This window comes from Chelmon rostratus, chromosome 12, assembly GCF_017976325.1.
Source record: "Chelmon rostratus isolate fCheRos1 chromosome 12, fCheRos1.pri, whole genome shotgun sequence".
NCBI classification, from domain to species: domain Eukaryota; kingdom Metazoa; phylum Chordata; class Actinopteri; order Chaetodontiformes; family Chaetodontidae; genus Chelmon; species Chelmon rostratus.
Genome location: NC_055669.1, coordinates 10,300,997 through 10,317,271, shown reverse-complemented (window position 1 = coordinate 10,317,271; position 16,275 = coordinate 10,300,997). Strand labels below are relative to the sequence as shown.

The 16,275-nt window shown below is 41.0% G+C and overlaps 1 protein-coding gene across 1 annotated transcript; it reads right to left on the bottom strand.

The window, feature by feature from the left end:
- Window positions 1–419: 419 nt before the first annotated feature.
- On the bottom strand, window positions 420–15,834 carry LOC121614645 (regulator of nonsense transcripts 1-like). The gene is made up of 24 exons (XM_041948630.1): window positions 15,516–15,834; window positions 14,748–14,884; window positions 13,581–13,670; window positions 12,833–13,000; window positions 12,544–12,724; window positions 11,795–11,956; window positions 11,527–11,611; window positions 11,138–11,236; window positions 10,315–10,423; window positions 9,933–10,092; window positions 9,548–9,666; window positions 8,923–9,087; window positions 8,439–8,553; window positions 8,085–8,228; window positions 7,722–7,935; window positions 7,080–7,197; window positions 6,616–6,772; window positions 5,006–5,148; window positions 4,657–4,831; window positions 4,161–4,242; window positions 3,878–4,039; window positions 3,523–3,797; window positions 3,114–3,236; window positions 420–2,410 (listed from the first exon to the last, which is right to left on the bottom strand). Exons 1-23 carry the CDS (start codon window positions 15,684–15,686, stop codon window positions 3,117–3,119), a joined length of 3,351 nt encoding a protein of 1,116 aa, XP_041804564.1. The 5' UTR covers window positions 15,687–15,834; the 3' UTR covers window positions 420–2,410; window positions 3,114–3,116.
- Between the last annotated feature and the right edge of the window lie 441 nt (window positions 15,835–16,275).

Genomic DNA, 16,275 nt, shown 5'->3' with positions numbered 1-16,275 from the left:
ATCGTAGCAGGAGTAGACCAACTCAAAAAGTTTCCTTCTAGTCAGAAGACATGCAAAAACTACTGGATATGTGTTGGTAAGGGATGACGTGGGCATTTATTGGTGATTTTGTTATAGAAAAAAAAATCATGACAATTTTTATAGTTAAGCTCTAAATATGTCAATGAACATGTGCATCTAGCTAGATATCCAGAAAGGATGTAACATACATTTAGACAGCAAACAGACCATCTACTAATCTACAGATAATTCATACAGAAACAGTGTGAGGTCCTGTACAGACAGATGTACCACCTGCACAGCTGAGGATGGCCAGACGCTGACCCTTGGTTAGCAATTCATTACCGAGGGAATATGAACACAGAAATGGCTTATTGGTGACGCGTCTCGCAGCAACACGTTCAAATCCTTGCTGCTTCTTTCCTCTGGCAGACTTTTTTTTTTAAGCGTGTGTTCAGCGCCACTGATTCAGGTCAGAGGCAAGGTGGCTGCGGCCGTGAAGTTCTGACAATGACCAGATTTTTCTGTGTCACGCATTTCCATGACATGAAAATGAAAGTTGTTCGAGGAAAGAATAGTTAGTAGACCTCAGGAGAAAGTGAGGCTAATTTAAAAAAAACAACAACAACAACAACAAAATGGAAACTTCACTAGTGTCCATCAAACGCATGTAACATCAAGAGCACTGAAACTAAGACACAAAGTTCACTAAAGTTTAAAGAACAAACTAACTGTTCTTTCCTTCACATGGTGCATCGTTTGTGACAGCTTCACTATTTCTACAAGTTCAAAACCTTAGGAAAACAAAAGACAAAAAAGTGGGAACAAAAAAATTCTTCTTCTTCCTACCTATATAAATGTTACACTTGGACCATCCTGTCTTAATAATTCAAAGATGTCTTCATGCCAAACTTTATAGTGCACGTACATCATATAATGTCTTCCTCATTCCAAATTTCCAGTCTAACGTGGTTAAACATATGATCAAGTTTCTTTTCAACACATCTGTTCTGACACGGGGCTTTAGAGGTCTTCATCATCCTTTGTAGCGAGGAGTCTTGTCAGGGACTCAACTCTAGTGCATGACTTCTCCTCTGGAAGTGACCTCTTGCTTCACTTTTCTGTAATAATCAGGCAATTCAATTGTACATAAATACTCTTGTTGTATGCATGTTTTTTGACATATGACTTTTGGAGAAGGGTCTTAGGGAATTACTGCCCTCTTCCTTTGGCTTATTTGATGCATTTAGCTACAGTGTATATGCTCAAGATGATCCCTATCTGCTAGCATTAGTGGCTTCAGGCTATCAGAAAAAGAATGATGGCTTCGTTCAGTTAGAAGCTGGATATGGTGTTCGCTTTCACGACTAAAAAGATACGTTTAGAAGAACAAAAACAAAATTGTCTCCCTCTATTCAGATCTTTGGAGCTCACCTCCTCAGATCTGGAGACAAAGATGTTTTTTCTTTCACGTTTATATATTTTTTAAGAACTAATTCCACCACTTGTTCTTTGCAGACCACCTTGAGAAAGACCTGCCTTGAAAGACGGCCAACTGCGCTAGCTTACATCACTGAAAACCTCAATGAGAACAGCCTTTATTTAGAAAACTTTCCAACTCAAAGCTCAGAAAGAAAAGCGAATGATCCGTGGCTGTGTAATCCTCGGATTTGGGCTCTTTGAGGCACAACACCACAAGCACTTTTGAGTTCACTTGAATAGCCAAACAGTGTTTTACGCTCGTCTCTCCTGGATGCTTAGATGTGATCAAATGCAGAGCCTCAGTTCAAGCTTTGAGTTTAAAAAAGTTGCCATATCAACTGCTTCAAGAGTTGTGTCCCCTTTTGTTTTTACTCTCTCTCCCTCCAAGTCACAGAAGACGTCCTGTTGAGTTAGCTTGGAGGACATTTGTGTGAGACACCTCTTCTCCATCTTTCTCAGCTTTTGGAGCAAGATTCCCAACCATACCGCCTGGAGATCCCCGAGGGTTCAGGGGCACACGAGGGACGAGATGACACAGCCGCCCCCTCCCCCCCTCGCTCCAGGATTGTTCGGACCTTCCACCCTCCTTGACCTGTCGAAGGTCTCGCCTCAGCAACTGTGCTGCTCCGACAACGACAGCTTTTCTCCTTCGCCACGTCTTCGCGTGTGAGCAGCAGTGCCTTCTCTCCTCCACCAGCCTTCCACTCTCTCTTGTCTTGCTCGCATCCTGTCCAGCTCTACTCCCATTTTTGCTCTCACTCTTGTGATTGGTTGGTTTTCTCACGGTCTCTCTCCTGTTACTTTCACACAGTGGTGCTTCGGTTGTAGCAGTGGAAAACGGGTATCCATGTTTGTTCTTTTTTGTTATTACCCAGATTAAAATACCGTTGAACTAAGCTTCACACAGGCCTAGCTCCTTTCCAGCGACCTGTCAGGCAAATACAAAAATAGACATACACACATTAATACTTGTTTGAGGCAATATTCATTAGTCTTTCAAACATTTGTATTAAATATGAACTTTTTATTTAAAGGGATAGTTTTATGCTGTAGGACAAGTGCTTATCCCCCTTACTTGCCGAGAGTTAGATGAGAAGATCGATACTACTCTCATGGCTGTTATCTCAGCACACAGACTGAAAACTTAGGGAAACAGCTAGCTAGGTAACAAAATCCACATATCAGCACTTTCAAAGATCACTGTTTAACACATTATATCACATTAGCTTAATTCAGACTATTTCTTGGCCAAAAGCAGCAACTTCATGCAGTCTTGTTATCAACATGATGCTTCTGACGACCATAGAAAATTCCAGGAAGTCACTGCTCTCAGCCAAAAAATAGACTGGCACATGACACTTCACTTTTTGTACATATTCAACAAACGAGACATAGGACAGGGTCAGGCTAGCTGTTTCCCTCTGTTTCCAGTTTTTATGCTAAACTAAACAGACTTTCTTATTAACAAAGAGAAATTGCACTGTTACAGCAGCCTGATCACACAGTGGTATCAATGTTTTTATCTAGCTGATTTCGGGCAAAGAAGTGAATGAGTTTACTTCCCAAGATCTTAAACTAATCCTTTAATTTCAAGAGTCATCTTAGTTTTAGTCCAAAGTGGAATTACTTACAGTCTAGTACTGGGACAGTCCAGTCACACCACCGTGTTGGTATGCCCGCTCCCCCTGGTAGGTGGAGTCCTGGGACAAAGCCACATCAATCTGGGATTTGAACTCATCTCCTAGGTAACTGTCCTATAATGGGACAAACAAGAAGCAAAAGAGGCCCGTCAACAGTTATTCCTTCATTTCTTTCCAAGCAGAAAAGCATGAAGTGGTTTTTGACAAGGATGAAACCTTTACTTGAAGAGGAAACCTGGACAAACACTTGGAATATATGCGCTAACAGCTCTGGCACTGGGCACTGATTGCTATGAATAACACAAACTACAGACAGCTTTTTAGCACTCCATAAAATCTCTTAAACACTAAACTGATAATTAAGCTCAATTCACAGTGGATGACAGTTTGGTGAACAAACCTGTGAGAGTTCAGGCTGGGAGAGCCCAGGCTGGCTCATCTGTGACGGCTGGCTCATGTTGATGTAGCCCTGCGTCAGAGGGCCCTGGGAGAAGGGCTGGGAGCCCAGGTCCTGGCTGGCCTGGCTGCCACCCATGTGGCCTCCATGCTGCCCGCGGTCTGCTCCTCCATTCCCTCCGCTGTGGCTGCCCATGTTTCCGCGGTTTCTTTGACGGCCGCCTCGAGTCCCACCGCCTCCTCCGCTGCCTGTTTTGCCTTTCATACCTCCACCCCGACCTGCAGGAGAAATACATCACAGTTCAGACAAGTGTTTGAATGCAGCTTTAACTGAACAACATGTTTTGTGTCTTCCTCACCTGATGAGGGTCCATTGACCTGTCCCATGTAACCAGGTGGAGGTATGGGGGGCATCACAAGGTTGAAGGGGATGGGGATGTTCATGGAAGTCATGGGACCAGGGCCTGTTCCAATCATACCTATCTGGTCATGGGTCTGGAAATACATATTTGACGTACGTCCTGTAGAGGAATGAAGTACAGGTTAATCTTACTTCCTTTTAAAATTAGATGGGGGTTGTAATAGGGTTTCTTAGTAAGAAACTAACATTTGAAATGAAAATGAGTGTGTTCTTTGTCTCACCGTTGCTGCTGCGGTCATAAACAGACCCAGGAATGAGGGCCTCTCTGGCATCATACATGGCTGTGCTCATGAATCGACCCCCCTGCAGAACAAAAGAACAGGCAATGCTATTTTGAGTGTTCTTTGGACATGCCTCATTATTTCTTGGACGTATGTTGATTTATTGCAATGCTTTCTTTAAACTACTTGTCCGAGGTGCATGCGTAAATTATGAATTACATTCTAAATCCTTCATGTGCCACACTGGAAAACAACACATTCATGACCCAGTTAAGAAACCCTGACTTCAGCGCTCTATATCCTCCATGAATGTCGCAGTTCAAGATCATCTTCATTGTCCCACTAGGGGATTTATTAGGGTTCGCATAATGACAGAATACACAAGGATGACATTATCAACAACATCAACTATAAATCACATAATTTGTACAGAGAAATGGAAATTCATACCAAGTACAAATATGTAAGATATCATACACACAGACACTAAACTCACAGGGTTGATGGTGTTGACTAGCTTGCGGGGCTTGCTGAATTGCATGAGGCTCTCCCTCAGGTTATTAAGGGGGCCTTCGACCAGGACCTTCTGCTCCTTGTAGTAGTTCAACAGGTGGTTCCACAGAGGCTGCTTGGACAGGGCCTTGGGGTTTCCCACAATGATCACACCATACCTATGTGATTTAAGCAGATTTACTTTAACGCTGCATAGACAGAACAGTGACATGTGAACAAGATATAAAAAATGCCAAAGGTCTAGCATACAAAAATCATGGCATCTATAAAAGTAGACCCTCAGGGGCTCATGCAAAGTGAGACTGGGGTTGTTTTAGTTCATGTGGTCTTACCTGGCCCTTGTGAGAGCCACATTAAGACGTCTGGGATCATTGAGGAAGCCGATGCCCTGGTGCTCATTGGCCCTCACACAGGACAGGATGATGAAGTCCTTCTCTCTGCCTTGAAAGGCATCCACACTCGCTATTTCCACCTCCTGCAGAGAGAATGAAGAGAAATCAATGAAAAAAACTCACTCATCATTGAAGAAAATCTACTATATTTTGAAAGACATAATATGCTCGTGCTTTCTTCACAAATGGGGAACTGTTTAATGTAAATGGCGACAGATTACTGGCTTTTAGAGCTACTTCAGCCTCCTTTCAGTCTAAACTTAACATTAGGGATGTCCAGAACAAGTTATGATACCAAGTCTGATCCAATACATATATTTACATAGCAGCAGAATATATGCAATGCTGATTAAATATGTATCTGGTACACTGAAATAACATCTGGAGCCTACTAAATTGGCACACCTTATCTTGTCATGAGCTACTTGATCCAAGTACTGAAAGTCCTCCCTCAAAACTATTAAGCTGATTAGCTTAAAGGTCCAGTGTGTAGGGGATCTATTGGCAGAAATGTAATATAATATTTGCAAGTATTTTTTCTTTAGTATATAACATAAATATATACCAGAAATGAAAAACTGTTGTGTTTTCGATACCATAGAATGAGCTCTGTGGAAGAGCAGGTCCTCTTTCTCTTAAACCCCTTTTTTCTTATGAATTACATTAACCATTGCTGCCTGAACACCAATAACAGAATAACCTGAACACCAATAACACAAATAATAGCCTTAAATTCTACCTACTGACAAATCCAGACTGAACTTTGTATACCTACATGTACAATTCAAAGCTAGAGTTGAGTTAGCCTGGAATATCTACTGACTCTGATCAGTTTATCACACCAGTAAAAAAAAAAAAGCACTGTTGACCAGTATTTAGCCAGTGTTCGGCTCACATACAGTTGGGATCCCATAATTATTATCAAACTCTCAATTCCCAAACAATTCCCAAGACAAACTTGAAATCACTGCTCTTAGTCAGAGTTCAATCACAAACCTATAACCTTAACAGGGAAAACAACTTTAGCAGCTGAACCAAACATGCTAACCACATGTTCATAACACATTATTCAACCGTTTAAAAAGAGCTGGGAAGAAAGCAACATAAATCTATAAATCTTAGTAAAGTAAAAAGTACAGTTAAAAGCCAGCAGTGACTAATATTTACAGTACATTTGAAGGATGATGCAACTTACATTATTCAGAGTTTTGGCCACTTAAGTGGTCATGTTCTCCAACCTGCATGTGCTACCATGTGACGTGACTTGGGGGTGTTTCCACAGCATTTCCACAACATAAACAAGAGCAGCCTATTCAAAATAATCTTGTCCATAAAGCCTTAAACCATTTGAACGTTAACATGACCCTGAACACAACTTTGCCCTTTCAGATGGCAATGTTATGTTATTGTTGCTTTATTTAAGACACTATAAATCTTTTCTGGCTTGGGACACCTTTAATTAACATCTTCAGTTTTAATGGTTGTGATCAATTTTTCTGCTGAAGTGCACAACACAACAGTTCACCTGCAAAAATATCTCTTTACTATACCTGGTAGAGTTTGGTATGGAGGGAGCCACTGAACTGCATGTACTGGACCAGGTAGGACCTCTGCCCCTCGTAGGGCGTGATGATGCCAATCTGATCGGGTTTTGCTCCAGCCTTCAGCAACCTTGTGGTTATTTTCTCCACATTGGCTGCCTCAGTCCTGCATAGACAAGTATAGTGATTACATGACAAGAACATTTTATGTAATTTGACATGAAGAAACTCATTATGCTTGACTGAAATTTGTGACTTGTGAAGTGATTTGATATTTCTTAAGATATAGAAGTTTTCTGAACACCTAAGAAATGTAAACAGCTACCAGTGGCCACATGTATATGATTTAAGGGTTGAAGTGACTCAGGAAAATGTAATGAGTTAGAACAGAACTGAAATATTTTTTTACACATACCACTTAATATAAAATTGTAGGATAAATATAACAACAAAATGATGGAGAAAGTCGAAACCTGTTGAGATAGGATGTTCCAGAGCTGGCAATTTCCTCTTGGCCTTGGGTGACATAAAAGAACATGGGCTTGTCAGGCTGCGGCCACTGGAAGTCGAAGCCTTTCTTCACTCGGTCCCCTGGAGAAGAGGCAAAAAGTCATATGAGTCAGCGTAGAGTAGCCGATGTGCAGCAAAGTACGCTGAATTAAGCGGAATACGCCTTAAAGGATCAGCTGCAGGATTCATGTGTATCTAAGATTTATTATTGATGGCTAAATTATAAGAAAGTTGACATACAGATAGAACAAATCTGTTATAACATGTCACGCAGCTTTGAAAAATACCACTTGGATGGATACAAACAGAAAACAGTACAACATAACACTGATCTGCATGCAGGCCATGTGGAAAAATCTCTGAGGTAAACTTTTTTTCCCCAAATTGTCAGGATGGATTCCTGTCTATTTCCATAGTCTCACAGGGTGACTGGACAGTAAAGGCCCTGTGTGTGGAAATGTCAAGGAAATGTAAGGGAGGGCCATCATGTTACTTCAGAGCATCTAGCTGAACATTTTAGAGGGCAGTTTCAAAAGTGGCAGAAAAGGGAAAACCAAGTAATTGAGCGTCACCAAATTTGTTTCAAAAGCTTCTTTTCATCTTACCGGCAGTGACTCCATTCTGCAAAGAGCCCTCATAGAAGATGTTGGAGGGGAAGGCGCTGAGGGCTGGGTGCATGCGGTACTGGACCTGCAGACGGATTGGCCGGATCCCCAAAACTACCAGACGTTCAAACAGAGACTGGGACAGACCTGCTTTAGCTGCCTTCTTGCACATCACCACAGGGCCCAGCTGGCAGTGATCACCCACCAGAATCAACTACAGAAAAAAAGCAAAAAAAAGATGATTAGAAAGACAAAATAAATGTGTAATTGTGGACACCACAGACCCCACAACTAGAAAATGACAGCAGTTTAAACAGTTAGCTGATGCTCTATATATACTACTTGATCTCATGAAGCTCTTGCCTGTTTGGCGCCCAGGACAACAGGCACCATGCACTCTGGCTCGGTGGCCTGGGTACTCTCATCGATCAGGATTGAGCGGAACTGCATCTTGGCCAGACGAGGATCCCCAGCACCAACGCAGGTACAGCAGATCACATCGGCATTCTGAGAGTGAAGGAATAAAGCAGACATTAGACACTGTTTCTGAAGAACCATTACCATGACACATACTCTGTCCTGTGGGCATCAACAGATTATCTTAAGAACTAAACCAGGTACTAGTAAATAACCATTAAAGCGAAGTTGGTGTACAACTTTGTGCCAAGTACGGTCACAACCAGGAACATATTTAGCTGTACTTAGAGTTCTTCATACCATAAGCAGCTCCCTCTCAGCAGTGCGTCTCAGAGCTCTGTAGCGCTTCTCATCTGAGGAGGACAGCTCTCCAGTCTCATCCTTCAGCTGCTGGAGCTTCTGAAGTTCTGGCATACTGCAGGTAGGAATCATTTAGATACAGTGAGTTCGATGGTTTTCTTGAGAGCAGATAACTAGATCTCCAATAGGCTGTATTACTGAGGGTCTGGAATCACTACAGACCAGTAATGATCTTCAGTAGAACAGATGTGCTGTTCCATAATATTAGCCCAACACCTAGCCACAGCTACTCTTACAGGACTGTTATGCTGCTTAACAACATTATAGTACACTATCCTTAAGTTATTAGTTACTATTGGGACTAACTGACACCTCCATTTTTTAGCCTGCTAATAATAATTATCACAGTTAACCACACGCAAAAAAAAGGCCTTGCGAAGATGCTTCTGAAAATGATCATTAATCACAGGCAGTTATGTGCTACCTGTCCATGTTACGGGTCTGGTTGTGCAGAGCCAGGAAGGACACAGGTGAGTCGATGGCCTCCCTGCTCTTCGCACACAGCCTCACCACCTTGAGGCCCGTCTGGTGGATCTTCTCTGTCAGCTGGTCGACAGCGATGTTACTGGGAGCACACACCAGCACTGGCCTGGAGGGACCAAAGTTACAATTCTGTTTCACAATGTCTACCTTAGCCCAGAACATACAAATCAAACACTGGGTCTAGAAAGCACCTTTCTCATTTTTACATTACCTGAAGGCCACCGTACCTTACTGTAGGAAGGGGAGGGGCAAGGGGAGGGGTTTGCTGTAATCTGTAATCTCAATGCTAGATGCCAATAAATCCTATACACTTGTCCTTTAAGAATATTATGGGTTGATGAAGCTATTTTTATTTTACATTTATTAGAATTAATTTAAAAAACTTTCAATAAAAAAAAACAACTTTTACTTTAAACAAAGATGTTTTGTTAAATGTAGGAAAGTGAGTAAATGAGATTAAATAATCACATTCCAACAAAATAATTATGGTAATTATTATTTCAGCACCAGCCTACAGATACAAATTACACACTAAGTAGTAAAAAGAATAAAAACATGCGTTTTACCCGTTGCCTTGCCTAGCCAGGTGATAGACAATGGTGGCAGAGGTAACGGTCTTCCCTGTGCCTGGAGGACCCTGGATCAGACTGAGGGGACGCTGCAGCACTGTCTTCACAGCATACACCTGCATCACAATGAACCACATTCATGAGAGCCCTGGGGGCACAAGACCTAAAATACAATCACTATGTAAAAGAATTACAGCCCCTTGGATTTGTGCCAAATACCACTGGGGTTGGGTGCACAAGTGTTTTTTGTGATAAAACTTAAAACTGTGTATGATCTCCATCATGCTGTTTAAATAATCTGTAATATATGTTAAATCACAGGTATCGTTTATGTATTGAAAAAGTCTGTCTTGACATTACAGGTTTTTTCTCTTTTACTCACCTGTGAGTGGTTAAGGTCAGGCAGGCCTTGAGCAGTGAAGCGTTTGGGCAGCTGGCACTTGATGACCACATCCTCCACCTCATGTCCCAACAGTTTGTGGTAGATGTAACCAGACACTGAAGTCTCATCCACAGCAAATGTCTTTAGGGCACTTTGCATCCTGGACGATGAAGACATTAACATAGACAGAAGACTCTCAACTGGTTCTAAAAAGCACCTGTTATTCAGTGGAAAACCTTTAACAAAATCAACTGCCCCAAATTTTTCATTCATGAACTAATTTCCTTTTTTTAAGGGATTGTTGTGTTGATTGGTGCCAAGCCTTGTTTACACATATCACAGCAAGAGACACAAGTGTGTTTTGTTTTTTTTTTGTGAATACCTGTCAAAGGAAGTGGACTTCCACACAAAGTCAACCTGAAAGTTGTGTGGGATCTCCACTGGCGCCCCAGCACTGCTCCTTAGCTCTATGGCAATCTCATCACCATAGTCTGGTACAGAAAGTCAAGGAAGTGGTAGAACCTTTGAAAATATACTGTAGTTGTCATCATATTTGAGGCTGTTGTTATGACAGCATGTCTAATGTGCTTTATTAATGACCTCTTGTAAATGGCTGCTGACATTTCAATCTTTATGAACAGGTAAAGCCTCTGCACTTGGTAACGTTTAATCAAAACGCAGTTGAACATCTGGCAGCTTTTGCAAGGGAGGGAAAGCTTTGAAATTTGCAAAATTGTCAAGCCATTTGTCAGTTTATACGGGAAGTAAGTACACAGATGAATCTTTAATAATGAGACATGGAGACATTTTATTTTTTACTTATGTTTTTACTGCTAGCTCAAAGAGTATATGTACCACTTCATCTTAGGCAGTTTGAATTTTATGGTAGAGTTACTGGCTTTTACTTACTTATAACTTACTTAAAATAAAGTAAGTAAGTAAAATTTAGAAATGTTTGGTAGATGCACCATGATTGTGTATAAGCAAAAGCCAGATGTGGCAGATGTTGTTGTAGTTTCCTACAGCTGCCACTAGATGTTAGTAAAGACTAATTCGACTGATAGCATGCTTAAGTGAGGCTCAAATAAGAGATCATGGCTGTGACAAAGTCTCAGAAGTGATAAATGGGTGAATTGCAGATAATATGTGGAAAATAAGGTCTCCTAATAGATACAGTATATCTATTAGAAAAGTCATAAGGATACTATCAGGGACTTTGATGACATGTCCAATGCCTTTCCATGGAGGGGCCAGGTCTCCTTTGTACCTCAGGCAAATTTCATCTCCCTGCATCAGTCGCATGTCTAGAGGACAACAGATGAGATGGACAAAGAACGTAACTCTGTTAACTACACATCATTGCATGGAGTAAGGGCACCACCAGAGGCAGAATTTAAAATTAATTAATAAAAAAACATATACATTAAAAAAAATATATACAAAATGACACACTATTGAAATATTTAAATTTCACTGGAATGTCAGCATTTGTTTTACTGGCACTTATTCAAGAGTAACATTCAAAATATCATTCATAGGCAAGGCATGATGATGTTAAAAATGATAAGCTTGAAGCAAAACTAAAAACAAATACCTGAGTCAGTCTTAGGAAGAGTGAAATAAGCAATCCTCTTTTTATTCAGGCCCAAGTCCCATCTGACCGTAATGTTGTCTTGAGTCTGTTAGGAAGGAACATTAACAGATATACTTAATACTTTCATGCCAGTAGACACCATTCTAAGTTAAAATAATGTAGTACAACAAAAACATGCATGATTATAACAACTTAATTTCCTTTATCTCCAGCATTAAAAAATCACCAAGAGACTATTTTGAAGAGGCTTTTTTTTTTTTGGTTTAACCTGGGACTCTTTGAGTTTCTTATCGTAGTCTGCTTCCAGCTTCACAAGAGGTCCAAAGATGTTCTGGTACTGGTAGGCATCTTCATAGCGGAGCAGCACATGTTGGGGCTCCTCATCCACACCAGGCTTCTCCAGGTCCTCCAACGTCGCAGTGGGATTTTCCTGCAACAAAGTAAGATTAAAATATACATAGAAAGGCAAAACAGAGTGCTGTTTGAATTGAGGGTTTTCTATCAATATGCTAAAAATTTCCTATATTTCAGCTGAGAAAGATTCAGATAATAGAGTTGTTTTCAAAAGAAAAAAACCCACAGGTGTAAATAATAACATGAATGATGGCTGAATTTCATTTAGCTTCTTCAGTTTCAGGGACCTGGAATCGTGTATGCTTGTTCACTGTCATGGCTTTCTGGGACCCTTCAATACAAGAGTGCTATGGTTAAAAACACCAAACACACCAAATACATAAAAGAAATACACAAAAATACACAAATGCACGTACATGTGACCATGTATACAATAGGAAACAAAAATCTGAAACACAGGCATGAAAGGCAGGACTGATACTGAAAAGAAAAAAATAGCTGAGCAAACACACAGTAAAGGTATTTGCATCACACCCAACTCTATGGATATATCTGGTTGAGCCTATAGATAAGTCCTACCCATGCTTGAATTCAAGTTATGTGGGTTTAATATTTACATAGTACAATAGTGGGTGTGTGCAAGGACAGTTGCACTGACAGTACCTTCCACAGTTCCTCCAGCTTGTTGATCTGCTGGGCAGTGATCTGACGAGCCCTGAGCTGCTCCTGCTCTGATGGGATTTTTACCAGCCAGGACAGGAAGCAGCGGTCCTGGATCAGAGGCTGCCACTGTGAGCTGTCCCAGTTGATGTCCTTCAGGCTGCTCTGGCTGGCACATGGCTGCCTGCATTACAACCAGAACACAATAACTGTGAAATTCTGTATTCTCTTTGATTGCCCCTGTCAGCAGGAAGGTCGGAAAGCACAGTCAGCAACATTAAAGCACCCTTACCTGCACAGTAACACCACTACAGAGTCAGCTTTGGCAGGGATGAAGCCCAGGAGGAAGACGTTGCGACAGCCACAATTGTAGCACTCCAACACTGTTTCCCCCAGAGGGCCATCTTTATGCAAGGTCACCTCTTTGGACTTTGCTCTCACCAGGTGGTTTACAATGTGGCTACAGGTGAACAAAAGGACAATTAATGCACCTGAAGGAAGAAATGCAAAAGACTACAGTCCTGTATAAGCTGAGGGTGTATTGTGTCCTACTGATTCGTCCGTAAGCCTTGGGTTCAACAATTTTTATTTTATTGAGACTCAAATAAACCCTGACTGCAAAAGAATCTAGCAAGAATGTCTGTGTTTACTAGAACAGTTTTAAACTTACTGTTTAAATGTAACTGCATACAAGAGGAGACCAGGTGATTACAGATAAATGTCGCTGATTCACAGAAATTAATAATATCTCCCTGATGTTTTCTGGTTCATTATAAGGCTCATTCAAAGGTGTCAGTTTTAAGTGGCCCTTAAAACTCAGAAATTAACATTCCTTTAAACTATGTTTAACCCCATATCCAAACTGTCCATCCCTGACCTAAGTTTCGGAACACAACAAAGACTCATTATTACATTTGCTGTGTACTGTACTCCTGCTACGATGATACTGAACCTGTGAAATGGTTCTCTCTCCAGTTCATTTAGTTAAATACAGCACAGGGGAGGGTCAGTAAAAAAGCCGATAAGATACTGTATCTTACCTGCCGGATGTGTTTCCACGGCCATTACAAAACCACTTCTTGCTTGTGTTGCAGTAAACCACACAGGCTGGGTCATGAATCCCACAGTAACTAAAACATAAGTGAGAACACAGACCTGTTCAATATCTAATATGTCAAAGAACAACACAAAAAAAGTGCGTTGCTTGTGATAAATTGTCAAAATTGATTATTTTACTATATTGATTAATGCTTTGCTAATGTAGCTAAAATCAAAGTGATGCAGTAATCCATTTTATGGCCGTTTCATAGCTGTCTAAAGCAATGGTACATGTACAATAAAGAGAATTTCCTTTTACCAATTTGGACTAAACCCCTTACAGTAGCTGATGGGAAAGACAATGAAAAAGATCAAATGCATGTTGACAGGAGACCAATTGGCTGATATTACCTCAATGTAGATAAATTAGTATTATCGGTGCATATATTAGCTAATTAATGACAGGAAATTGCAGCACAGCACATTGCAAGGAAAGTGAGGCTCTCATTGATTGTCTAACAAAATTGTTTTCACAGCCAATCTTAAGTAAAAAGTATTAAAAACATTACCAATCTGCTGGTGAATAATACCATGATACTTAAGTTTTTATAAAAAAAAAAACAAACTGAGGGGTTACTGTATCTTATCCAGCTAAGCAACTCAGAATGTTTGGGATGTCAAACATACTCAACTCAAGTTTTTGGCACCGCCAAACTAACAGCTGACAGTCAAGTTGTTCTCTCATTAACATCTTGGCTGTGAGTACGATAAGAGCGGTGCTATTTACCATGACTTACAAATAATAGTAATTAATCATTGTTCAAATTAGACATGACACAAGATGTTCTTATGATATGGCTTATGTGACATCAAGGACATAATGGACAGAAACCAGCACATTGGGTATAGATATGTTTAGTCAGCGGCTGAGAATGTGGGAAAAGTATTCAAAATTTGATATTTACTTCTGCACTAGTTACACTGCAAATTAAGACAGATTTTCATACATTATGGTCAACAAAAAACACCCATGGACCAGGCTACAGGGGTTGTATATAGTTAGAGCAAATAGACACTATGTATTAAAAATAAACACAAAATCATGTCAAATGATTTTTCCCCCACTCTGATAACAGCTGTGGTACCAGTCACATTGTCTGATCCGCTACCTGCAGGCGTGCACCGGGAGATCCTTGGTGTAGTAGGTGTCCTCCTCATCCTCCTCAAAGTTCAACTCTGCCAGCAACTGACTGGCTTTTACGACAGGGTCATCTCCATTCTGTAGCAAGCCATCAGGGCCATTAACCTGAGAAGACAGGTGTGCAGAATCATAACTATGAACTGACACTTCATGTCAACACAATGAGGGATAAACGATCATTGAAGGACCACAGATAGTGAATCGATTATGCAGAAATTGGACAATCAACTAGATACACACAGCCTTACATGGTCATATATTTCACGTGGAGGCTTGCGTCTTGACTGTCATAGCAATAAACGGTTTGTCTACAGCAACATCACACTGACTGTGTCTAACTGTATCTACTGAACTCGGTGATTGTAATCAGTACAGGCTCTCTATATTATGTACATATAAGTGCGAGTAAGTATAAATATGGGCATTGGAGGCTGATCTGCTACACTGGCAAATCCCTGACACTCTCAGTTTGAATGGCAATAAAGTCCAGCTTTGACATGCCAGCTGTGACAGCATGCTAAATGTTGCTGTCAGCTAGCCTAAACTGTGAAAGATAGTTAGCGAGCATGCTAGCTAATTAGCGGGATAAAAGCATGGTATCAGATGGAAGGCGTCATCATGCTAACCGGGGGTAGCCAGTGATGTTGTTAGCTAACGTTAGCTAGCGAATTCACGTTTTGTCAACACAGTAGAAGACGTATTTTGACACCGAGCTGCCGCGAATAACCACACGCACCTGATTATCTAGCTGACTCTGGGTCTGGCCTTGGGTCTGGGTCTGGCTCGGCAGGGTAAAATCGGTGAAGTCGTACTCGGAGCCCTGGGTGTCCGCTCCCAGCAGCTCGGCTTCCTCGGTGTCGAGGAACGTTAGAGTCTGCGAGCTCGGCCCGTACGCCTCGACACTCATGTTTTTGCCTTTTTAATAACGGTATTTCCCGTTCCGACGAATATTCCACAAACTGTTGCTATTCCAGAAGAAACGGGATAACGGAGACAGAATATTGATGAGAAAATGACAAACAGTGGTGGTGAGAGAGAGATAGAAAGAGCCTCGACTATGGCTGCATTCCGTTTCTCTTCTCCCCCGCTCGTTTCCTCTCCTCGCTCACTACCGTTGGTCTCCTACAGGAAGGGCGCGAGGGAAGGAAAGGAGACAAGGAGACACTTGTGAACACAGTCACATGTGGAACAATTGATTTCTTATATGGACACAAAACTCCGAGGTTTATTATGCAACAAGGTCAAATATTGAAAGATAACTCAAAATCAGCCCTTTTAATTTGTCTAAGAATTAAGAACTAAAGTCAAAAACATATAAAGCGCATTTACAGCTTTTTCAAATTTTTCTTTGCTTCTATTCGACAGCGACAATGATCAGACAGAAGAAAGAGCTGTAAATGATCCAGAGTTAGGCTAATTTTCATAAATTGTCTCTGGCCAGATGTTAATAAAAGGCATGCTAAAAATAGAATAAAATGGCATATATTATTAATACA